Below are 25,782 nucleotides of genomic sequence, written 5' to 3' on the forward strand. Positions count from 1 at the left end.
CATCAGGGTGTTTCCTATCAGGACACACGAGCACCATGAGTGTCATCTGCTGGTGAAGTGCTGGGTGCAGGACAGGGGGATCAATGCCCACCTGCGAGAAGGGCCCACCTGAAACCTGCTGCCTCCCTTGGACATCCCCATTCTCAAGGCAGCCCTCAAAGGCTCCTTTGCATATTTAATTAATGACCGAATGAGGATCAAGGCCTCCAACCGAGGCTCTGACTCCCGGGAAAAGCCCGATGCCGGCTCTCTGCTGCCCGCATCTCGCGCTGCGGTGCCAGCCGTGCCCCACCGAGGCTGGACCTGCTGCTGCTGCCGAGAATCGCTCTCCCTGCCAAGGCCCTCGCTCCGGGGTGGCCAAGGCTCGGAGGATTTGCGTGCTTTGGCTTAACCCTCCTGGGCACGGCGAGGCAGCGGCGGGACCCTGCTCGGAGTTACCGCGGGATGCACCCGGCTTTTCCTGCTGAGCCGGGCTCTCCTTTTAGCGTGGAAAAACCAACAAGAGCTGAAAAACGACCGTGGCCACACCCCGGCGTTGGAGGAACAGGCTTGAATTCGCCCCCCCGGGCGGCAGACGCGGCCGGCGGCCGGGCGGACGCTGCCGCACAAGCGTTAATGCCCGCGGCCGCCGCTCGGGCGGCTGATCGGGGCGCGGCGGTCAGCGCGGCGGCGGCGGCATGGCCGGGGGCTGCTGGGCAAAGGCGCAGGGAGGGGGGATGCTGCTGGCTGTCCTCGGCTGGATCAGCTCCTGCGTCACCACCTTCGTGCCACTCTGGAAGAACCTCAACCTGGACCTGAACGAGCTGGAGGTCTGGAACATGGGGCTCTGGCAGGTCTGCATCACCCAGGAGGAGGGGGTGGTTGAATGCCAAGCCCACGGCTCCTTCCTGGCGCTGCCCCCCGAGCTGCGCATCTCTCGCCTCCTGATGTGCCTGTCCAACGGGCTGGGGCTGCTGGGCTGTCTCCTCGCTGCCCTGGGGCTGGAGGGCTGGAGAACCTGCGAGGACAAACCTGGGCGAAAGCGGCAGCTCCTGCTTGGCGGGGGAGCGACGCTTGGCATGGCAGGGATCACCACGCTGGTGCCGGTCTCCTGGGTCGCCTACGACACCGTCCTCGACTTCTGGGACGAGACTGTCCCCGACATCGTCCCCAGGTGGGAGTTTGGGGAGGCCACCTTCCTGGGGTGGTTTGCTGGAGCCTTCCTGGCCGCTGGAGGACTGCTCCTTGCCTGCAGCGCCCGCTCCACGAGCACCGCAACGCCGCTGGCCCCCGCCGGCCGCCAGGCCCCCGCTGCACGAGGGCTGGCTGGGGGCCACCCCCTGCACCCCAAAAACGCAGACTTGGTCATCTAGTGCCTCAGGGTGCCCTGTGCACCTCGTGGCTCTTCCCCTGGCAGGGAGGGCTCCTGCTTGTTTCACAGGATGATTCGCTAATTGCTACGGCAGCTCTGCAGGTTTCTCTCCTTCCTCTGCGTGTCTGCTTCACTTTTTCTCTGTTAAGGAGCAGCAGATTTCCCTGCAGCACTCACCAAGCAAGTGTGGGAAGGCAACAAGCAGCAGGCAGCACTTTGTACTGCTGGTGACACCGTGGTACCATCACTGATGGGTGACACTGTTGGCATCCCTGGCGAGTCCCCCATAGCCAAGTCTGTCGTGGCTAATGCTGTGCCCCAGTGCAGCAGCTCTGTCCTTGCATGTCTGTGTTGCTCTGATGTATTTGCAATAAATTATCTTGTCCGTTGGCAGTGTGTCTGTGCTCTGAACATGCAGCTGTATCTTGGAGAGGTGGGATGCAGGGTGGGAGCTGCAAGGGGCAGCACTGCTGCTGCAGCTGTGGTTTGGTCGGTTCAGAAAAGATTGAAGGAAAAGAGAGAAAAATGGAAAACAAGGGGGAAGGAGGAAAATGAGAGACAAGGCAGCACCAAGTTCTGCCCCTGCTGCAAAGGTGGGATGGCAGTGACCGCGTGCCCTGCAGGAGCCTCATCTTCTCATGGCTAAGATGATAAAGCCGATAAGTGCCACAGACCTTTGTGTCAAAAGTTCCTTGACTGCATCATTTACCTGTGCACAAGAGGCAAGAAAGGGTTTCTGCTGGTCTCAACTGTTCCTTCCACATTTTCCTGATTCAGCTGTAAAAATAAAGGCTGATTACACACCTCTGTGAGCAAGAGCATGGACCATCAGGCTGGATTAGCACCCGGAGTCCTGACAGGGGCCTGCCCGCTGCCACGGCACTGGTTGGAAAGGGAGTTCAGCGCTGGTTTAATCCCTGCAGGCTCAAAGCCGTGGGCGCGTGACCCATCTCAAGGAAGGCCCGGCCGACAGCGGCATTCCTGGGGGAAGCAAAGTCCACTCCCTCTAAGTCCCATTTTGAAACCTGCACTTTGCTCAGCTGGAGGAGAGGAAGGAGCGGATGGGCAAGGAAAGGGAGCAGTGATGATCCCGGGGAGTTCTGATGCTGCAGGACCGGGGGCAGAGCTGGTGCTGCTGAGAGTGAAGTGGAAGAGGCAGGTGCTCAGTCCTTCTGAAAGAGAATCAAACAAGGTAGAACTGAGGGGCAGTGGTCCTGGCCATCACCCTCCAAGGAGCTGCAGCCCCTGCCAGCTCCCTAGGACGGCTGACCGACCCAGGGAGCACAAAGAGGCTGTTTTGGCTGTAATTCCCTTGGGAAATGGGAGGACAGGACAGTGAGCAAAGGCTTCCAGCCTGGGAACTCTCCTGCTGTCCAGCCCAGTCCAAACACCGTGACGTCCCCAGCACCTCTCTGTACTCCTGACACTCTCTGTTGGTTCCTTGAGGCAGGCTGTGGGCACGGGCTGGGCATTTCAGCTTCTGGCAGCAACACAAAGAACAGGGCAAAGCCGCTGTTTCACGAGAAAGAACAAACAGGCTCTCCTCTTCCCAAACCACATCCTACTGCTTCCACGTGCACAAAAGCCGCCTGGCAATGCCAAGTGCTGGCTGGGAGGAGGTAGCATGCCCCGGGTGGCTGATGGCCTGGGGGCTCTGTTCAAGAGCCCCGTGCTTCCATTCATCGAAGGCCAAGCACCCCGAGCAGTGAGCTGCAGGCCTCATCCCACTGCTGTCACAACAACGGGGGAAACAAGCTGCAAGAGCAGCACGCAGGCACTGCAGCACCCCGGCCCCTGAGGAGGCATGGGTCGCTGCTGGGACACTGGCAGCCAGAGTGCCTGTGGCTAACAGCAGTTCTACCTCTCATAAACTCACCAGGAGAGAGCAAGATACTCCCACGTGAGCATTGTACTCCTAAATACTGGGGAAACATCCCCTGACAGGACGGTGGAGCCACCTTTAAGGCAGCTCTGCTAATAACAACACGTTCTGTACAGGGGGAACCTTCAGGCAGAACCCTAGGGTGAAATAAAGACATGGAAGGAGCTTTTTCATTCTAACATAGAACAAATGCTTTTATTGCACTGTTAGAAAACTCTGCATAGTTCCAAAAAACAGGATCCCCCTCCACTGACTCAGAACTTTTGGCTTACAAGTGCTGCAGCTCAAATGCAAGCACAGGGCGACCGCAAAAGGAAATGCCAACAGGGCACTTTGTTAACAAAGTCAACACAAACACCCACCACCAACACAACGGGCTGATCTGAGCCCTCACAGCTGTCATTAACAGTAATCCAGCCCTGATCCACCACCCGAGGGGAGAAGGAAGTTTGCTTTCCAGCCACAAGGGGAATATCCTTTGGGGTGCTGTGATTGCCCTGAGCCAGTCAGCTCCTGCCAGGCACAAACCCACAGCCCCGTCCTGGCTCCTCACTGCCAGGATTTGCCTGTGCTTCTTCAAGGAAGGCTCCTGCGTGGTTTCTGGTGCCAGCTGGAGTACAAAAGGCAAAAGCCTGCTTGGCTTGACCACAACAGTCAGCTGCGTGCATGACCGCCCACGCTGCAGAGCGCGAGCCGCCGCTCCTTGCTGCCTCCTCCTCACTCAGCCAGGCTCCTGTGAGCAGGAGTCTGCCTGGACTGGAACATGCACCCTCTGGCAGCGCCATGGACTCAGGGAGCTGTGGAAGTGCCCGCCGGCCCAGCCACAGCGCGCAGTGCTGAGCAGAGCTGGGCTCCCGTGCCATCACGGGCCCGGGGGCTGCATCTAGAAGGCTGCCAGGACAGAAGAGGCCCCACGGTGCTGCCGGGGCCTGCGCCTCGCGCTGCAACAGTGGTCCAGGTCCTTCGAGTTACTGCCTTACGTTTTGCCTCAGAAGTGCAATACTGCTTCTTATCCGCTCATATTTACAAGAACACAGCTCGGAATCCGAACCGCCCCTCTCCTCCCCGCTGCAGCTCTGCCTGGCGGGCCGTGCCGCGGCCGCGGCCTGCAGCTACTTCACGGCCACGGCGGAGGCCCCGTGGATGGACTCCATGACGGCCGCAAAGCGGCTGCACAGGTCGTAGGGGGAGTTGGGTCGGATCTTCGGCGGCTCTTTCAGCACTATGACCTCAGTGGAGCCGTCCAGCAGCCGGGGCAGCAGCTCACCCAGCTTCCTCTGCAGCTTTGCTGTCAAGGGGAAAGGAGGAAACAGTCAGAGGCAGCAAATGGCAGAGGGCTCCAGGAGGAGTTAAGGAGCTGCGGAGCCTTTTGCAGACTGCTCTCCCTGCGCTGAGAGCTGCCCAGCCCACCACCAGGGATGAGCAGCGGCTGCTGCCGCAGAGGAGCAGCCTCCCGGGGCTCCGTGAGGGAAGCTCCACTGCCACCTGGCTGCCTGAGGACACGCCATGTCCCCTGAGGCAGCGCCTTCCCTGGAAAGGCGCCGCTGTCCCGGCTGTCAGCCGAAGAATTACTGCGTGCTTCGGGGCGACGCTCAAATATTGACTGTGCAGTTGAGGGGAACGGAGCCTTCACATGCTGTATGCCCTCAGACAGGCCAGTTCAGCCCGTGCTGAGCTGCTACCATCCACTCCCAGGGCAGCTCCGTGCCCAGAGGCCACTGGAGTGCACAACACACCACAGCCCCTCTGGGGTGAAGAAGAGCAGGCAACACCTGAGCCAGCTCACGCAGCCTGGGAGGGGTGAGCACTCAGCCTCTGGTTCTTCAAAACCTTCCCTGTAAGCAGAGGCTGTCACATCCAGCCCAGGAACTGGGACAAATTTATCCAGTATTAATTTTTACAACTGTACTTTGAGGGTAAACCTCTGTGGTTTTACATAATTTTCTTTCATCAAGTTTACCCTCTGTTAGTGATAAAAACTCCCCAGACCTTCATGCACACATCAAGGCAAGTCAGGACAAATTTGTCTGAAAAGAAATGACCTGAAGGGAGTCACAGAGGCTGACTCCAAAAAAAAAAATACAGAACAAGAATAGCTGCTCAGAACCAACATTCAGCTCTACAATGACAAACTCCTCTTCAGAAGGCAGAGATGCCCCAAATCTGCTCCCCCATTCCATCCTCCATAACCTTGGCCTCTGATAACACCTGCTCCTCCCTCCTGAAGAGGAGCATGCCATGCCACCAAGCATGTCTGCATTCACCTGCCATTCCTGGGTACCTCCAGTTGGGGAGAAACCCCAACAGAAGACCCAAGGCCCTCAAGGGAGCTCTAAGCCATTCTTGGGACATCAGCTGTCCCACTTTAGGGATGAGGGACATTTCTGCAGCCTGTTTTAGCGCAAAAGATTAATTCTTCTGTAACAGGATTTAATAGGTGATTCAAATGCATTTCTCCTCCCACAATTAGAAGGGCCTTGATGGGTTGCAGTGCAGACACCAAGAATTTTAGATGGTCCTTTAATTCTTTCCCAGTTCAGATCCCAATACTACCCTGCCCATGCACAGCAGCCATTTCCTACCATCCATGTCTTCTCGTCCCAGATAGGAGCACCAGCGGTTCCTCATGACCTCGATGGCATCCAGGTCCTCCTTGGAGATCTCAAAGTTGTTCATGAGATGCATGCAGGGGATGATCAGCTCATTCAGGATGCTCACACCCTCTGACACATGAGCTTCTTCGCAGCTGACAAAAAGAGAAGCTGCCACCTCGTTCAGCTTCTGGGGGTGGAAGGAGAATTGGGGACAGACTTGTAAAGAGCAAGCATGGACCATGGATAACCATCCAGGAAAGGCCCAGCTTGGGCCCTGCACTGGCAGCCATGCAGAAAATAAGGACTAACAGCACCAGGTTCTGGTGGAACAGCCACTTTCAGTCATGGGAAACACACCACAGAAAACAAACTGGAAAATAATATATTCATACACATACATGCAATTTGCTGTATCTACAGAGAGCATATACAGCTTTTATTTACAATTCTGGTTTGAAGATGGCAAGATCCAGATCTGCCTTTGCCTAGACTCCCCAAAACCTACGTGGCACGCTCTTTAATTGAATTATGATTATTGTTAGCTTTCCATACTGCTGCTGGCACTCAGCAAGGGGCAGAATCACATCAAAGACACAACAGAAACAGTTACACTGGTCCTGGCTACCCTGGCTGCTCCCTCCCCTCCTCTCCCAAGTGAGTGCTGAGCTCCCCAATACCAACCAGGAGACACTTCCTCCGGTACAGGGCGATCAGCGACTCGCTCACGCCGCGGTTGGTTCCCTTCAGCAGCAGCTTGGTGTTGCTTTGGTAGGCGTAGACCAGGTAGGTGAGTGACTCTTGGTACCTGCAAGAAGAGGGTCAGCTCTGCAGGCCTGGGGCTCTGCCAGGGCCATGGCTACAGCCATTCCCGTGGCTCAGCTCAGGAAACCTTCCCTGCAGGGCCTGGCTGGAAGCAGCAGGCTCGATGGGAAAAGCTGAATTTCCTTGCCAAAGCACTAATGAACACATGCCCCATGTCAAGCCATTCCTGCTCCTTTTTGCCCAGAACGCCGAACAAGTGTCTGGGCAGTTAAAACCAAGTTCATGTGCAATGTGTTTGTTCCATGTTTGTTTTCTGTACTGCTCCAGGAACTGCACTATGAGAGGACACCCCAAGAAGGGCTGTGTATTTCAGTCTCTCACACGTTACAAGCTTCAGGTGAGAAAACTGCTGACAGGGATTAGGTCAATTTGGGGGAATTCTAAGCTGCTCTTGTCATGCCTCATGTCAATTTGCCCACCTGAATTTGGTGGCTTGTCACTGTGAACTACCTCAGAATTCAGTTCTGTTTCCATTCAGGAATAATTTCTGAAAGCCTGCACCACTCAAGGAAAATACATCTTCTAGAATGGTAAGGAGGAAACCAAAGCCCTTTGAGTCTAGAGGGCTCCACAGTGTGTGTTTACACAAAGTGTAACATCCATTTCGAGGCAGTTTCCTTTTAATACAGAAGTCCAAGGTGAAAAATCCCAAAGTGATGGCAATCATTCCTGCAAATCCGTCTCTGGAAAACAGAACATAAAGCTCTACTTCCCAAAGGGAAATCTTAGGGGAAACTCTCAGAATTGTCAGGCAGGCAGCTAGCAGCTCAGCCTCATATTTTTTAAACTGTTAACCAAGCTTGATTGCGGATTCAAGAAGAACGATTAGCAGGTCAAAAAAGCTCCCACTGGCCTCAAACACAGGCCATTGTAGTTCAGAAAGAAAAAATTTTGTCACAGTGGCCTTTACTTTTAGCTACAACTTATCTTGTCCAAACACAATTAGAGGAACTTACTTTCTATTCTGGTAGAGCTCCAACCCTGTCAGCAGGTAAATGGACACCTTGCGAAAAAGGCTGTAGTCTTCGTGCCATCTCTGTGAGGAGGAGGAGGAAAGCAGAGCATCAGCCTCACCTGGAACACTCACATGCATAGTCTGGGGTCCCTAGTTCTACCCTTTGAAGTGTTTACATGTCTCTCCTGAGTGACACACAAATGAATCTAGCCAAGTGCAGACACTCCTCCCAGCTCAGGTTTTCGTTGTATTCCTTCTCCCTCAGCAGCCTCCTCAGACACCCACTGCCAAGGGGCACGCAGTGGCCACTGTGCTGGCCACCCAGCTCCACGCTGTGCTCCCCAGTTCCCAGTCTGGGCAGAGCCAGCTAGGACAGCTGCAAGGATCAGACAGCTCTCATCCCTCACCTTGTACTCCTCCATGTCAACATCGTCAGGACCGATTTCGCTCAGCTTGGCCCGTGCCACCTTCATGATGCTGATGGACCTGCTCCATGTGAGCAGAAAGGAGAAAAATCACAACAGCGGCCTCGGCCACATCCTGCTGGGAAAAGCCTACCCTGGAGTGCTGGGCACTCACCGCTCATCGTAGCTGAGGTTTTTGTCTGCAAACTGCTCGAGGAGGGTCCGTTCCACCACCTGCTGCGGGGCGTTGTTCTGCAGGAAGTAGATGAGCACGTGCTGCAAGCGGGCATCGTTCTGGGGGGTTGGGGTCTCTTTGGAAAGCAGGTACAGCCGGGAGTACTCCTCATGGAATGCCTGCCAATGGAACACAGGTACTGACAGATCCACCTGCCTGCCCGTGGCAGTGCCACAGCAGCCAACAGGAGCTCAAACCGGTCCTGCCTGGAAGGACTCCCGTGGTGACACCGAGCCTCCTCTGCTGCTGATGCCCCAGTGGTCAAAGGAAGCCCACCAACACCTCAGCCCCCACAGCCAGGCAAACCCCACGTGCCAAGTGTGAGCTTCCAGAAGTGCCAGGGTGTGTAAATGCCTTTGACAGAGGGGGTACAGCTGCCTTAGACAGATTTGGTAATCCTGTGACAAGTGCCCAGGCTGCCAAAATCCACTGGGACACATTTCTACCTGCAGGAGGTGCAAGAGTATCTTGTGATTTATATTCCCTTAGATTACCAGCATGGATGATTCTTTCCATGTGGTATTTTTACTTAAATCTACCTGCCTGTAAACCTAACACCAGCTTCTTCAGCATTCAGTGGTTATGCTTTCAAACCTCTGTTCACACAGACACTTCTTGAGGATGTCTTTGACAGCAGAGGTCACAGTAAGCAAGTATGTTCAGGATCAAAAAAACAAATTTTACAGTACTAAAAGAATAAGCAGAAAAAAGGAAAGTTTCTGTTTTTATCGGGAAGAGGGTGTTCTCCTGCAAGCTCTAGCAATTGTTTTGAACCCATGGATATCTCATCACTGTAAGAGAGCAGGAACTGAAATGTGGGGCAAAGGCCATTAACTAGAAGAAAAAGTGCACAAATCGTTCCCTTTACATTCCTGACCTGTCAATATGGCACATACTCTATTCTGGGCAAACAGATATCCATACTATTTGATTTAGCAAACAAATCAATACCTTAACAAGCCCTGCTTCAGACCCATCACGATCAAAGGTCTGGCGGGCTTTTGCAATAGCCAGGATGACACCTTGCATGGCTGGACTCAGCATCACCTACCACAGAAGCAGGAGAACAGACACAAACAGCAACAAGGAAAACAGTGACAGACAGGGAAAGAAGAGACAGCATAGTGAAGAATGGAAGAAACTTTCAAAAGGTAAGTTTTAAAGGAAATTGTATGAGTACAGGTGTGATGACTGGGGCTGTGAGTTACTTGCATGCTACTGACGCTATCCATCACATGCACTTTTACATGCTGGGCTTTTTTTTTGGCATTTAAAGGTCTCAAAGCTGGTCACTCCAAACACTTGAATTTTTTAAATTCAACAAGTGAGGAGGTAAAGCCGGCTGGCCATGTCCCCACCACGTCCCACTCAATCTTCCTAAGACATGTAAAATAAATGCAGAACCTGTGGTGCAGCAGTTCCTTAAGCCAACATCACTCAAGAACATCTCAAACCTACTCAAGGAGTGACATCCCCAGTGTGTGAAATCCAACTTGTGAAAGTGAGAGACCTTCCAAAACACTGCTTGAGCATGTATGAGAGTGAGTGTATTAAAGTCAGACCCCAAAAAATCAGTGGGCGGGGTATGTAAATTATGCCGTTGGGATTAAGGTCTTTGACTGGGGACAAAATAGTAACTGAAGCCAGCAAAGAGACTTGCAAAGAAATTAACACAGGCAGGATCAATTTTGATAGAATTGTGCCAGGAAGAGGACTCATGACCAACATGCAGATTGACAAATCGAGTGCTCTTACAGAGCTCCTTTTCTGATGACATTTAAAAAGGGAATTATGGAACTATGTGGTCCCCCTTCCCTTCCACAGTAGGAAAACTGACTTTGTACAGGGTGCTGCTCCTATGACAGACACTATGACACCCACCCTTAGGGCAGCTGAAAGCCAGCTAACTACAAAGCTACAGCCTAACGAGCAGCAGTAATTAACCCCTGCACTGGGATCTGTACCTCCTCATTATATCCATCTGCATCGGATCTAACGGGAATCTTCCCCACACTGGGGATTTCCACTTCAGAGACCTGTGAGCTAGTTTGGGCAGCAGCCTCTGCTTCCTGAGTGTCCTGGGGCTGCTCTGCCTGAACTGAGGGGGATGTTTCTTCTGGATGGGCCTTCAGAGGCTCTACCTCCTTGCGCTGTGGCCAAGAAGAAAAAGAAGAGAGAGAGTAAGAAAATCCAAAGCAAAATACAGGAAAGCCAAAGGGGACCGAGCTAAACGTGGCACAGCTACAGAACTTCACAGAAATGGGAAAAGCAAAGATCTATCAAGAAGAATAATACAGAGACCAGAAGGGGGAGGTTCTTGGGCCAAGGCTGAGCTCCTACCTCACACAGAGCTGCCTCGACACCGTTCTTCTCGTAGGCATCAGCAGTGTTGGCAATGGCCTTGGCAGTCTGCTCCTTGGCAATCCTGGCATGCTCCGAGGACAGGGAGTGCACGCTCGGCTCACAGACCGGTGATTGCTCTGCCAGGACACGTGTGGTGCTAGTCAGCAAGAGCTGCAAGACTTTTTTCTCTCGTGTTCTAAAATGTTTTGCAGCTTGTCCATGCAGTTTTACACATCCCCGAGGTGAGGCCCTGCACGCGAGCGTGCGCGTACCCCTTTCCAGTGGGAATGGCACACCAGGGACTGCCAAGTAACGCTTCCCACTCCACAGAACAGCACTTGTCCACTCCACATTTATAAAGAAAAAAAAAAGCTGGAAATGAACTGATATTAGTCCACGATGATTAAGTGAATGGGAAACAGCATTTCTGGGGACAGGCTTGGGAGGATGCACATGCAAAGCCAGCAGAACAGCCTTTTGTGCTGTCGGGGCAGAGCCTCCAGCAGCTGCCTTTGCTGCCTCTTGCACGCCTGCTCCTGCATTCTGACACATTTGTGCAAGGTTTCAACACACTGGTACTGCTGACCAGCTGGCTGCTCCTGGTTCTGACATGGTTTGCAAATTCAGAGTGAGATTACCTGGTCCTGACTCAGAGGAGAGGTCCTGCAATTCAGAAGAAGGTGAAGGCTCCATCTGAGGAATCTTGCAAGACTGCTCCTCATCCCACTCCTCTGCCTCCTGCTCCAGGCGCCAGTTGTCCTCCTGGATGTAGTGTCTCAGCTCTGGGGACAAGGCTTCCACTTCTTTCTGGAGCTGTCTAGCCTCTGGGCCCTCATCCTCATCTGCAGGAAATGCAAGACTGGCATAAGGAAACACATTGTGGCAGGGCACCACCTTCAGGGACTAAGCACACACACAATATCATGGGCAGCCACAAGGAAATTGGCTGAGGGATAAAAGGGGAAAGAAGCCAAATTTTCTACTGGCTCTGTAATTTAAAGTGATCCAGAAGCAAAGGCGCAAAAAATACAGACAAATCTACAGAGTTATCTAAAACAAACCCCTGTTTTGTTCTACTACTGGACAGCATCTACACAGAGCAATTCCAGAGGCAGTGCCTGCTGATGCAGGTCAGACACATCCTGACCCAAGGGCTCCAGGTGCACAGGGAGCAGCACTGAACTGCCAACAGCTGGAAAGTTCACAGCTCAGCCAGAGGTGCCACCTTCACCACTGAACAGCAGGTAAAGCTGAGGGCTGCACGGGTTCTGCAGCACGAGTACCATGCTGATATTTCTTAGTGCTTTTTAGATCTACTTCAGTATTCTCTTTTAAAACAGCACAAAACTCAAGAAGCATCAGCTTCAGACAAGTCCTAAAATTTATCAAAAGCAAATGGCAACTTTCTACAGCAGATATTTTTATGCACCCTTTGCAAAATGCTTTAAAAAACAACAAAAATTGCATTAAATAGGAGAAAAAAACACACCCCATGGGTTCATTTCAGAACTGTCATAAGAAAACAAAGAACAACCTCCAGATCCTCATCAGCCACATTTAGCAATGAACAGAATGTCAGCTCTCCATTGTTTCTTTCCATTTATTACATCAAAATGAGCCACGTGTGAAATGATTGGGTCCTTGCACAGCTGTTTGCCACGGCTAGAGCCACGTGCACAGCAATTCTCCACAAAGCACTGACACTGCAAACACACTAATTCTGAGCCACTCAGGTACCAATACCTCTCAGGGAAAGGCTGCACAAAAAAGCCCATTTAGATTCAGTGTAACAGTCATCAAAGACCAAGCAAACGAGTCAGGGAGTGTGATAAAAATGGGAGAGATAAAAGGGGCTGCTTTACACGCCCTGAGGAAACAAATGCTGCCATATAAACAGCACAGAAAGTCAAAATGAAGAACACCAGCACTAGATGCACGCTGAATGTGGCAAAAGGGCAGTGTCAGTCTGTACACACATAATTCACGCATGAGGTGCTGTTTCTAATCTCACCTGGATGCTTCTCCTGGCAGTTTCCAGCCCTAGCAGGGACTTAGAAATGAATCAAGCACGAAGCAGATTATTTCAATCCTATCTGAGGTGAAGTTTTGTGCTTTGTCAAAAGACAACTGTGCTGGAGAAGCTGAGGAACGTAACGACCACGCAGGCCAGAGACACACCAGACACAACCATCTCATTAACCAGCAGCTGTGGCTGTGTACCTGCACCAACAGGGGACACCTGGTCACTGATGTACATCAGGCAGTAGGCACTGGCGTTCCTCAAGCCTCCGAAGGACTCTCGCTCCAGCTCTTCCCACGAGGACTCTGTCACTGAGATGTCATTGTACTTGAGCCATCTTTTACGAGGCTGGTCATAGATGAAGGCCCAGTAGTGCCCAGCATTTGCTTGCCCCTCATGGACCAGGACTGCATGCAGGCGATAGGGAACCTGCCAAGTGACATGGACATCACTCAGGTGTGCAGGCAGGGACTGATCCTGCCTGACCTCTGCACATGAACAGTGGGAATGTTTGTAGGTGGAGCAATTTGATACATTTCTTACTATGTGAAAACTGACTTCTAGGGAAAGAAGAAACAAGATTTTCCTAAGTAAATCTTTCTCTGCTTCATGACTGGAAATTTAAAAATACAGTGGAAGGGGCAATTTAAACCAACATGTACTAACAAAAATGAGGATCAGCAATACTAGGTTAATATTTACATACTGAAGCTGCATTTCCTACCTGCTGGAGGAGAGGGTCACAGTACATCTGTTGGATGGACAGGTTGATTCTGGCAATAGACTCCTTCAGATCTGCCAAGAACATCAACAATAAGAGAAATGCATAAAAATTAATGACTACTCATCAGGCTATGCCAGCTCCTTTCACTTCAAAGAGTTTGAGGCCATGCAGAGAATATCAGACTCAACACCAGAGCTCAAACAGGGACACAATCATCTGTAGTTCAGGCTGCATCCAGCAAAGCCACAGAGGAGAAACCAGGGGGGCATTCAGGAGGAAAATCCCTACAAATGCATCTGGGGCCAACCTTGCACGTCTTGCTCGATCTCGTTTCTCCATCGCTGCAGACACGTCTGAACCAGGTTCAGCTCTTCCCTGGAGACCACGTGAGGAGCTGGACCTTCAGACAGCTCTGCTGGTGGAACAGGAGGCTGGAGCTCCATACTGGAGCTTTGCTGTGGCGAAGAATTTGCCACAAAGAAAGCTTCATCTTCAGTCCTGGTATCAGTCCTTTCTTGTATGCTGTGGAGCAAAGTCCAAGAGTAGTGGGCAGGTTTTTTAATATTTCTCTAGTTTTTCTTTTTTTGGAAAATAATACAAAATAAACCAAACAAAAGTTACTCCAGAGCTGGAGCAGGATTTTCTTTCCAGAGCAGTATAAAATGTAGAGAGAACAAGTACACTGCAATGTGCTTCTGCCTTCACAGTTCAAACTACAATATAGGAAAAATACTAAGGAAAGTTCTTAGAGAACTCTCTAAGCACAGATCCACAATGAGCAATGCTAAAAATTCCTTCCATTACTACTAAGAAAACATGTGTGTTTACTCAGCTTAATTTAGAGTGTTAAACCAACCATGCTGGCCCGGGTTATAATAATCCAATATTGCTGTAATTTACTGGTCAATGAAGCAAAAAAATGAGTAGCCTAACCAAAAAGAGCACATAATTTAGTTCTTAACTGCTGCTTAGGCAAGGAATATAGGGATGCTTTTGGACAAGGGGAAAGAACAGATCAAGGAGCAGTGCTCTACTTACACCAACAGAACCAAACGACCAGCAAAGCAGTGACCCACTCCTTGCACAAGCATTTGCACTTTACAGCATCGTGTTCACCAGTGCCCAGATAAGTACCCACTTTTGGAATGCCACCCAGGACATTTCGCTGGGAGGTGAGGTGTCCTTTTTCTTTGTTTCCTGACCTGTTTGGCTGTGACAGCACGTCCAGAACATCGGGCTTGGCTCGGGAGCGCAGGGCTGCTGCGTGAGAGCTCTGAGCAGAGGACACAGCCACGGCTGGCTTTGTCGCAATGAACTCGAGCACGTACTGCAGCATGTCAGGCAGTGGAAAGCGGGCTGGGCCAGAGCCATACTCCATGTACCTGCAGAAAAATGCAGGGTGCATGAATGAAGGAATGAGATGGGTTTAAACCTCATGGGACGAGAGAAGAATAACTTTTTCTGTAATGTGCTACTGGGCTTCCTCACCTCCACTGCCAGTGCAGACGACAGTGTCAGCCCTGATCTTTAAAGAATTTATTCCTATAACAGTATCAGTAAAATTCAGAAACAATTGAAGAGACAGGTTTGTTTTTGAAAATACACTTCCTTCTCCCACGTTTCAGAACAAGCATGCTGCTGTTTCTCCTTCCCCTACCAGCTTCTCTGCTATTGGAAAGCTCATTTAAAAGGAAACACTTGCACTCTTCCAGTGGGCATAAAAATAAAACCAGCTGACCACTCACCTTTCCAGTTTCTGCTGCAGAGTCACCATTTTCTCCTTCAATCTCTTCATTTCCTCTCTTTTCATCTGAATAAGATCTTTATTGCAGTAGAGGTACCTAAACAGAAATACAGAGCCCCGTTTGCCAGGTGAGATTTATCTCTAACATCCACAATCTTCTGTAAATATTTTAGAATCTTTCCTTGCTCACCCAAACAACCTTTTTAATTTCTTTATTTATAATAAAGCAATAGCTTTAAACATACCGTACAACAGGACAACTCACCTGTCCATATAAATAGTCTGGGGAAACTCTAGCTTGGTGTGAATTTTCTCTGGCTGTCCTAGTGACTGATTGAACTCAAATCGGGAGAGTTCAAAGGTCAGAACTGGTGGGAGTTTTGTAAACCAGCGCTGTAACAAAAGCAGAAATGCCCCCAGAGGGAAATGTTTTAAGATGACTGCTAATGGCACATTTTAGACTGATCCTATATGATTTCAGACTGATTTAAAAGTCTCTGTCTTTAAGCACAGAATTAGGTTTTGTTTGCAGAGTGACTAGTCAGAAAGCCAAATTTTACAAGTTAGTAATTTATGCTTCCATTTTACATTTTTACTGTGAAAAAGTCTCATAATTGCTCTCAACATTACTTGTCATTGCCTGATGCATCCAGCTTGATGGATTATTAAGTCCAGCACCGAATTTTACAAATTAGTTGAGGCTACACACAATCTGCACATCATCTAGGAGCCCCCAAGAGAGTTCTCTTCTGAGGCAGATCACATGCAGTGATGAACCAGGAGTCCTCCTGCAGCACCAGAATCCTTATTCTCTCTCAGTCTACTTGAAAACTACTTGATTTAGGGGATTCAAAGAAGACCCCCAGCTACTTTCTGTAGCTTCATACACTATTTCAAAGAGTTATGCTGAAAGAAAAATTCTCAGTTGAATTTACACTTCCTCTTGCTCTTCCTGGATTCACAACAACTTCCAGCATCCACTGCCAAAAACTTCCTTTACCTATTTTAGCTTGGCACCACCCACTTCATGCTCCCCTCTGGATTCAGGATGAGCACACTAAGCTCCTTCTCCTTTGTGGAATTCATGTCAGATGTGCTGCAGCAACAAAACTCCCCCACACCAGAGCTTTCTAAGAAGCAGCCCATAACCACAAAGGAGGAATGATTTATGCTCCCATAGCCTGGAGAAGCTTCTGTTAATTCCACTGCTGCTTTGACTTTCAGTGCACTTCCCTTTGTGCTCAAAAGACAAAATCACCTTGCTCCCTTATGTCCCCTGTCATGCCACCCTTTACCCACCACATCCTAGGAAGTGAAACTAAGATGCACAATTTTCCCAGTAAGGCTTCTCAGAAATTAAGGCAGAGCCTTTTCCTCCTATCTGTGCAGACAGAGGAATTAAAACAGCTCCATGATGGGTCAAATTTCCCTTAATTTTGGGAAAGAATTTTGAGGAACTAAAAAAGCTTGGATTGAAACAAACCTGCCTGATGAGCTCCAACATGCCTTTGTCTCCAGTGCCAGCCAACACCAGCTACACCCACATCCCCTGTACATGCACCTGAACTGCCTCAGGCAGAAACCAGGAAAACCCAGGACAAACACTTGAGTCCAGAGTCAGAACAGGGCTCCCCTGCTCAATACTTGGTTTCTCCTTTGCTAGTTTAAACCACAGCAACACAATTTTCAGACATTCTCACAGAACTGAAATGCTCTTCCCTGCCCTGCCTACACCAGATACCTTTGCCAATGCTGTTTCCCAGCCTCTCTCCAAGCTAACTTTTGCTGCACCTACACACAGAGGATGCTGAATGCAATGGTGCTTCTTCACCTTGCTGCAACCAAGTTTTTTTATGATTGGTTTGTGATTAGTGAGATGAAAAAAAAAGAAATAAAATCATCACAGTCAGAAAATAAGAGTGAAACCAAGAAGAGAAACCCCAAACCGTACACAATATAATAGGGAGAAAGAGACAAATTCCAAATGGCATACCATGGAGTTAAGCACTGTACTTTTACCCTCCGAAAATATGGAGGCAGTAGGTCTCCCCCTACTCAGGTACAGGTAGGCTTCAACAGAAAGAGAGAGACTTGATCACACTCGACTCAGAGGCAGACATTGACCTTTGCAATTTAAAATACAGTCTCTGAACTGGTTACATAGGACATCACACTTTATAAATCAGCAAAGACTTAGTGTCTAAGCACACTTAGTGTCTGAACATCTAACACTAGCAGACATTTACATGAGATTCCAGGTATCCAGAAAATGTTTTGTATTCAATTCTTAGAGAACACTCGCAGTTGCCATTTAAAGTTATCAGTTGCCCTGCACTGTGTGTGCTGCACTTTTCTGCAGCAGGCAGCCAAAGGCTCAACAAAAAAAGGTCAAACTAACCTCCTGTCCATACTTCACTGACTGAGATGCTGTTGCCTCATCCATCTCTCCCTCCACCATGGCTCCTTCCAAGCACTCGTTCAAGTTGCGGTACCCATTTACCTGAAGGGGATACTGACCAAAGGTCTCAATCTTGGAAAAAGTGTTGCCTGGATGATGGAAACCGTACAGAAACCATGAGCTAACTCAAGAGAACAAAAAATTCTGGTTAACTCCAAAATCCTCAAAGGAGTTAACAAGCTGAATCTACCAAAGCCTTAACTCACCCTCATGGACACCCTCAGTCAGGAAAGTCCCGTAGAAGAGCTGCACCATTGGGTTTTCAGATTTGTCCCCAAGGCTCCTGTTTCAGAGAGCAAAAGCACACTTTAATTTGCAGCTGGAGGCTGCAAAAGAGCCCCAAGTCATAATCTAAACCTCTGCTTGGGGCCTTACAGGCAAAAATACATTTTTCTATCCAAGCATTAAAAAAAGAGGAAGCATCTCATTAATTTTCATGTTCCAAAGCACATGATAACACACTGGCAGGAGTGGAAAAAAAAGGGTTAAGATGTCAGCTTCTGAACTACTTCTTCAAACCAGAGCTCTTCTGTTCACCTGCTGAGGGGTTTTTGAGGGGCTGCTGAGCTCCCTCAAAAGTTCATTTACTCTGCAGGCCATACTGGCACTGAGTGAAGTCCCACACTCACCAACAGGAGATGCAAACACAACATTTCAAGCTTAGTAAGCCTCATCCACAGGATGAGGAAACAAAGAACACTCATTTGCTCAAAATTTTCACATAAAGTCCTCCAATTTATTAAAGCCCTCCTTAGGTCAAACTCCCAAGACCACAGAGCACTCACGTGACATTCACAGTGAGCTGGAATGCATCCTCCAGCCAGTCCAGCAGTTTGTGTGTAAACTCACTCACATCTTGCTAGAAGAGAGATGAAAGTGGAGAGTCAGTCATGACACCCACCAGAAAGTGTTCCCCCAGTCTGCTGAACACAACCTGACTGGCACTGCTGCACCCACTCAGCTGAGCTACATGAGACTGAAGTGCTGATTTAGGCTGATAATGAACTCTGCTCATCTGAACACTAGATCAGAGGAAATTATCGTGATCGCTCCCCGACTACGCAGATGGCACTGGGTAGTGCCACGCTACACTGGCTGGTTAATTAGCACATGTGTACATTCTGCTCTAACGACACAGGGACAGCTGCTTGTGGGCTGACAAACATGGGAAAAGGCCTCTGAAAGTACCAGCAGGATCAGGCAAAATGGGGCTGCCGTGGCTGTGACTGCTGGTTTGAAGAGAGCAAAAGGCTTTTCAACGTGGTTTTACCTGTGGTTGTTCAGCTGATCTGAACACGTCCCTCAAGAGTTCCAGTGCTGCAGAAGGGTCTACAAACTTACGCCATGTCCCCAGCATTAATGCAAACAGACACTGAAGTTCTTGCATGAATGCAATATTTCTTTTTCCCTGCATTGCAAAAAGAAGAAAAGTCAAAGCCTTCCTGCAGCTCTAAAAAGCATCACCTTAAAACACAGTGCTACCCAACACCACAGGCACATATTGTAAAAGGTACCCAACCAGCTGCACACTGGCTCAAACACCAGTTCTTCTACCATGCATGCAAACCAAGGAGGAATCTGGAGCTGCCAAAGAAGTTTTATAGGAAAAACATCTCCCCACACAGCAGTTAAAGGCTCTAGAGGACAGAGGTACAAGAAGCAGCCCTTGTTTTCCCTATCCTGACTCTGTTTTTGAGAATTTCCTAAATTTATCTTAAATGTAGCCAGATGATTTTAAAGCCACAGGTCTCAGATGGCCCCAAACTAAACTGGTTGGAGAAAGAGCAGAATGCTACACCACAAAAGAGGGAAACTTGACAGTGTTACTGAATCAAGACTTACAGTGTGACTACGACAACTTTCAAGCACATTCTGTGGGAGGGAGTACCCAAGGACCAGCCTCCGGAATTCTGGCAGCTGAAACAGAGACTGAAAGGAGAGGAGAGGAGAGGCAAAGCTCAGTCAGCACCTGCAAGGACTGTGCTCACTGCAACCTGATGCCCTGCTTTCACTCTGACTTGACGGGTTTCTTTTGTGAACTTCACATTCCCAATGGTCCCGTGTCACTGAACGCACGTTTACAGTGTGAGCAGCCCCTTGCTGGGCCAGCACAGAGTCAGAATCACAGAATTAACTAGGCTGGAACAGACCTTTGAGATCAGCAGCATGCTTGTACCCAGCCAAGGGCGAAATCTCATCCTGTCATTTCTAGGATAGATATAAACCTTTTAGGAAAATCATTCTATTCTACACAGGCAGGCTCAGAAAAGCATCCAAGAACGAGCCATGGCGAGAAGAACCATTTGCAGCTTTCTTAGTTCCTCTCAGAGCTGAAGACAAGTGATTAACATCTCTCTGCTGATGTGAAATGGTTAGGAGAGACAAATCTGCTCAGTTCTACTTACTACTGTCTCTTCTTCAGGTCATTACTAATAATATATGCTGCCTAGTTGTTTATTTGTCCAAGCATCTATGGCAGTGTATTCCATTAACTGAAACATGATACACCATGTGTTATCGAGCCAACAATAACTGCAGTAAAATTAAATTATCAGTTCACTTTGCCAGGCAAGCTTCTATCATTTCAGCAGGCACTTGGCCATCACTGCACAACTCCCTGCACACAGACACACAGATTCTCTGTATCTGTAGCTATTTTTAAGTAAAGCCTATTGAATTGCTCTTTGGCTCTTTCTGTACAAGCACATCACATAAACCCAGAAGTTTCTGTTTGAGCAGGGACACATTCACTCATCTGCATACAATGACTCCCTCACAAAACTGCTTCTAACTGAGAAACATTCTGACTTCAAGACCATAGCAAGTTTGATATTAGAAAAAGAGAACTTTTTTGCCCATTACCTGTATAACAGCACTAAACCAACACGTATTTCCTATATTTTTCATTCCAACAGGCCAGTCACCAGCTCTTCTCCAGTCATTCTGCTTGGGGTTCTCTCCCCAGACTTCACAGCGTTTCCTTTTGGAGCGGTTTTTGTTTTCAGCAGAATGGGCATCCTGTGGTCTGTCACAAGAGAAACACTGTGCTGTAAAACACCTCCCAAAGATTCACAAGAGCTACAGGAATCAAACTCCCCTCCAGCCAGTAGGTGTCCACCTGGCAGGTAATCCATGGCAGTTCTACAGTTACCAGCTTCAGAACCCACTTATGATATCTGGGAAAACCAAAGTGGGGGGCATTTACAGCTCCACTGACCTTTCAGCTGCATCCCTTTCTGCAGCTGGAGCTTTTGGTGATTCCAGTGGTCTGACAGTGTTGGCTGTGCGGAGGTTGTCTTGGTTGTGAGGGGCAGGTGCAGCACCAGCATCTAGAAGTAGAGGCAGCATTCTGATCAGTTTTCCACCGGCAGCAGCAAACATTCTCTTTAAGAGGAAATTCTAGAAAACATCACACTTCACAAACTTGGCTCTTCAATCAATACAAGCAAAATCTTCTAGCTCGGGTTTTAAACAGAAATCCCTGTTCAGATCATGCCAGGCAACCTAGGAGCCACTGAGTGAGCTGGATGAGCAGAACAGGGCAAAGCATGCAGCTGTGCACTACCCAGACTTCCTTACAGCCAAATTCAGAGCTTAAACAGTTCAGAGCTCTTGAAATAATGAGACAGGAACATCAGCTTTTTAACTGTGATATGTCACCTCCAAACATTATTAAAACACTACTAAGTGATCAGTACTGGCAAAATATGCACCAGAACAGAAGCTGGAGGGATGTACTGCTGGCAGAAGCAGGGAGGATGGATGTGCAAACACATGAAGCTGTAGGGTGAGCAGAGGTAAGCTTACCCTGTGGGAGCTGTTTGCCCACTGTGCTCCCTTCCCAGGCGGATGGCTCTGCAGCAGCTGGGTTCTGCACTGGCTCTGGAGCAGGGTCCTCTGTCAGGAAGGTGACTGCTTCCATGAGATCTCCATCAGCAGCCTGGTGGAATGAGAGGGGAAAGCACCAGTGAGGAGAAGAACAGCAAAGGATTTACCCTTTGCCTCTCATGCATCCAGGCTGACCCTGTGTCACTCTCACAGGCCACACATGGACCATTCTAACAAGGACCAGCCCATCATCAGCTGACAAACACACAGCAAACACCTGTGCACTATGCTGGGCAGGAGCCTGAACTTGCCTGACTTTTTGGACAACATCAGAGCTCTCTTTCCCCAAAACAATGGCAATATACACAAACCTTTAGAGCAGCAAGCAGGAATGCTGAATCCTGAATTCCAGTGATCTCTTTCATCTGATTTAAGAGCACCTGGCAATCCTATGTGCAAGAAATAAAGAAAGCTTATGTGAAAAGGTGACCAGGATGCACATCAAGCTGTTTCTGCAAGGCTTGCTGAGCGCCCAGAGGAGCACTGCTTCTTTCCTTCCTTTCTGCTGACAGACTGACACTCAAGCCCAGCCACACTTGCTTAACGCAAACAGCAACATCATCTCAGACATCACACTCAGGTTTTTTCCCTGCTAAATTCACAGACTAACATTCAACCCCTCGTGTCCTCAGGAGAATGCAGGCAGGCCACCCTCGCTGTGGGATGTGCAGCACCTGTGCTGGGAAGGGGCTCCCCCACCCCGAGGCAGCAGCATGTGCAGCAGGACATATAAGGCGGCCGCCTGCTCCCAGGGCACGCTCAGGAGCTATTTTCAGTGTGGTGGCACATGCCATTTGTGCATGTCACTTCTTACTGACAATAAGGTGTCAGAGCAAGGGCCCAGCAGCCTGTTGTTGCTCCCCCTTCCCACTCCACACAGACCACTTGAGGTTTGGTGAGACACTCGCTGCTCAAGGCCCCCTGCTATGGTTGGTTCAGCCACTTAAAACAAATGATTACAGAAACTCTCTTTACCAGACTTATAAAATCTTTGCAGCCCAGGCTCACCACAGGGTGGTCAGTGCACATGGCAAGCACAAACAACCTCAGTCAATGACTACTAGGAGAGGCACCCCCAGCACTGGGGGTCCCACCACCCCTGCTGGTGGCTGCAGTTCAGCTGATGCTGCTGCCAACGGCTCAGCCTGGGTGACAACTGAGATGCAGCTCCATAACTGGCATTGCTGTGGTATGGGAAAAACATTACAGCAGGAACAACTGCTGGGTCTGTGTCGTGTATCCTGATTTACAGAGGCTCCTGTAAATGCAGAGGATCCTGCAGTCAGCACAGCCCGATCAATCCCAGCTCCTTAAGATCACACTTTTAATTAATCTGAACCAGCAAAGCTGCAGGCAAATGAACTCAAGTTTCTACTTACTCTCACCATTGAGAAAAAAAATTAAGATGCTTCCAGGCCACTGGAGCACAAGTTCCATCCACTGAGTAATGAGTCAACTACTTTTTTGAGCCTCCCACCCTTACTGGTCATGGATGATACTCCACACACAAAGACAGCACACACCTGTGTCAGCTATTCAAACAAAAAACTCCTGTTTTGGTGGCAATTCTCTGACCCATTTAAAACACTACTTTTGCTCAACTTTCACAAGAAAGAGCACACATGTGTGTGCAACCCCCCTCAACTCGTCCCAAGTGCTCTTTTTATCCTGAGAAAAGCCAGGACACCCTGGAACACCTCAGAAGCCCCAGGAGGAGCTGCCTGATGAGGAGCCAAGGCCGAGAGGCTCGGGGCAGGCATACTCTCACAAAGGCAAACCACTTAAATCATGTTGCTAATTTTGCTGCCCTAGCGCGTGCCGTGCATGTCGGCTGACCCCACCTTATGCCGCAGGGCGGATTTTTCCAGTGGAGAAAAAACCCCACAAACACCCTTGCTAATACACTGCATTATAACAATGAAACCTGAGGCAGGACAGGGCATGATTTTCTGGGGTTTTTCTGTTCCAGCAAACAGAGAACTCACAAAGGCTGCTGTAAGCATAAAGGCCAATTACTGATCCTCTGCTCTAAGTTACCATTTAATATTTCAATGATTTCTGCATGCTTTTATTCAGCCTTTGAGGGAAGGTTTGTGCTAACGGCAGAGAGCTTATCCTGTACCACTTCTGAAAGGGTTGTGGCTGCCTGGCAGCCCACAGAAGCCACCAGGAACCACTCTTTGTGCACCCAATTTGTTAAGATTTTGGGGAGTGTGCGTGGTTTTGTTGCCATAACTAGTCTGGTTATTCCTTTCTGAGGTTACGCGCCACGGGGCTAGAAAACAAGCTCTGCAGCTGGTAATTAACACCAGTGTGCTGCCACTGCTAACACACCCTGCACTTGCAAACCCAAACTGAACCAAAGCCCTACCTGCTGGAAAAATAACAACCCAAACCCAAATCCTATTAGTATTAAATTACAGCAACAAGAGATGAGTAAAAAATCAAGAGGCTGAGAGGAAGGAGGGTACTAGAGATAAAATTACAAGGTCAGCCAGGAATGATAGAATAGAAAGGTTTTGCTGTTTTCCCTGCTCTGAGGTGACTCACCGCCCTCAGAAGTTTGTTTTGATGAGAAACTGAACAGGGAAAGGAGCAAATACAGTACAAGAGATTCAAGGGGGTTCCAGAAATAACTGCATGCAAGGAGGAGGAAGGTTGCAGCACAGAAGAGGCACACAGAGCCTTGGCCTTCAGCCTCTGCTCCTCAGCCACACTTTTTACCGTGGGGGAGAAGGGACATGGAGAGGGCTGGAAACCCACCGGCGGCAGCAGGAACAAAGCCCACGTTCCTGGGCAAGGCTTTCGCAAACCAACATCCGTCACAACAAGAAGCAGCACGCAGCTCGTCCTGCATTAACGCGCCCCAGATGCACACAGGGGGCACGGTCTGGGCACGGTCTGGGCACCGTCCCCGCCAGACCCGGGCACGGCTGCCGCACTAATGCCACTGCTCAGGCACCAGCAAAGGGCTGATACCCTCACCCCATCCCGCCCTGTAACTCTGACCTCTCTGAAACGCATCTCTTGGGTCCTAAGAGCACCGAGATGCTACAGGACAGTGCAGAGCCCTGGGTCAATCCGGGCTGGTCTGGGCTTCAGTCCCCTGGGCACCGACACAGCCTCGCGTCCGGTCCGGTCCGGTCCGGTCCGGGTCCCTTCAGAGCCAGTTTGGGCAGCGCCCTGAAGTTTGGGAGCAGCAGTTTTCGTTAAGTTGCCCCGGGAGATGCTGCTCAGCGGCGGGGAGGGAACACGCGTTTGCGCTCCCCGCAGAGCGGAGGGTGTCTGAGCGCCCGCCCGAGCCCCTTCCCGTGGTACCGGCGCATCGCGCGCGGAGCCCGTTATTCCCAACGAAACACGCGCGGACGGCAGCGCTGCCCGACGGGACGGGGCGCCGGCAGCGCGCAGAGCGGGGCAGCGCTGCGGGCCGGCCCCGCGCGGCCGCGTGTCCGTGTGTCGGTGTGTCCGTGTGTCCGGCCGAGTGTCCGTGTGTCCGGCCGTGTTCCCCCCCGACAAGCCGCCGATCACCGTCCCGGCCGCCGAACCCGTTTTCCCCCCTCTTTCCCCCGGCAGCCGGGAACACCGGCCCCAGCCGGCGCTCTGCCCCGGCCGCACCCCTCTGTACTGATAAAAGTGAATGATTTTGTTTTATTTACAACAGTAATAAACCCCCTCCCCTGTTGTGGTCCTGCGTCTGGCAGGTGTCTGCCTGTGCTGTCGATGCTGCCGGTGCTGCCCGGTGCTGCCCGGTGATGCTCGGTGCTGCTCGGTACTGCTCTGTGCTGCCCGGTGCTGCCCGGTGATGCTTTATGCTGTCGGTGCTGCCCGGTGCTGCCCGGTGATGCTCTATGCTGTCGGTGCTGCCCGGTTCTGCCCGGTGCTGCCGGTGCTGCCCGGTGCTGCCCGGTGATTCTCTATGCTGCCGGTGCTGCCCGGTGATGCTCTATGCTTTATGCTGTCGGTGCTGCCCGGTGCTGCCCGGTGATTCTCTATGCTGCCGGTGCTGCCCGGTGATGCTCTATGCTGTCGGTGCTGCCGGTGCTGCCCGGTGCTGCCCGGTGATGCTCTATGCTGTCGGTGCTGCCCGGTGATGCTCTATGCTGCCGGTGCTGCCGGTGCTGCCCGGTGATGCTCTATGCTGCCGGTGCTGGCCGGCGGGAGGCTGCGAGCAGGCGGCGAGAGGAGGATGCAGGAGAGGACCAGGATGCTCCAGGGGTGGATGCACCCCAGGGAAAAACCGTGAGGAAAAGGTTCAAAGCAATGAGTGGCCGGCACCTGCTTTCTGCTCCAGCCAAACCCATGCTCCTTTGGGCCTGGGTGAGCCAGCAGGAAATAGCTTTTCTCAGATCTGCTGAGCCAAAG

General features: G+C 50.3%; 2 protein-coding genes across 6 annotated transcripts; one reads left to right on the forward strand and one right to left on the reverse strand.

Annotated features, from left to right (window-relative positions):
• Nucleotides 1–612: 612 nt before the first annotated feature.
• CLDN25 (claudin 25) lies at nt 613–1,738 on the forward strand. Its single transcript, XM_041458190.1, has one exon. The coding sequence runs from the start codon at nt 678–680 to the stop codon at nt 1,350–1,352; it is 675 nt and encodes a 224-aa protein (XP_041314124.1). The 5' UTR covers nt 613–677; the 3' UTR covers nt 1,353–1,738.
• A 1,661-nt stretch (nt 1,739–3,399) lies between these two features.
• On the reverse strand, nt 3,400–24,579 carry USP28 (ubiquitin specific peptidase 28). 5 transcript variants are annotated; one of them, XM_041458170.1, is made up of 26 exons: nt 24,430–24,579; nt 21,732–21,809; nt 21,340–21,472; nt 20,750–20,861; nt 20,395–20,557; nt 19,375–19,461; nt 18,803–18,940; nt 18,318–18,391; nt 17,739–17,815; nt 17,473–17,621; nt 15,340–15,467; nt 15,076–15,171; nt 14,533–14,712; nt 13,638–13,852; nt 13,331–13,401; nt 12,807–13,035; nt 11,225–11,428; nt 10,584–10,723; nt 10,208–10,393; nt 9,195–9,290; nt 8,184–8,362; nt 8,012–8,090; nt 7,606–7,685; nt 6,509–6,632; nt 5,816–6,014; nt 3,400–4,521 (listed from the first exon to the last, which is right to left on the reverse strand). In XM_041458170.1, the coding sequence occupies exons 1-26, from the start codon at nt 24,442–24,444 to the stop codon at nt 4,346–4,348; spliced, it is 3,408 nt and encodes a 1,135-aa protein (XP_041314104.1). In that variant the 5' UTR covers nt 24,445–24,579; the 3' UTR covers nt 3,400–4,345. The 5 variants fall into 5 exon arrangements, with proteins under 5 accessions (XP_041314104.1, XP_041314103.1, XP_041314105.1 ...); XM_041458169.1 differs by lacking the exon at nt 24,430–24,579 and adding an exon at nt 22,095–22,229; XM_041458171.1 differs by lacking the exon at nt 24,430–24,579 and adding an exon at nt 22,031–22,066.
• Between the last annotated feature and the right edge of the window lie 1,203 nt (nt 24,580–25,782).

This window comes from Pyrgilauda ruficollis, unplaced genomic scaffold, assembly GCF_017590135.1.
Source record: "Pyrgilauda ruficollis isolate IOZ18807 unplaced genomic scaffold, ASM1759013v1 scaffold126, whole genome shotgun sequence".
Lineage (NCBI taxonomy): Eukaryota > Metazoa > Chordata > Aves > Passeriformes > Passeridae > Pyrgilauda > Pyrgilauda ruficollis.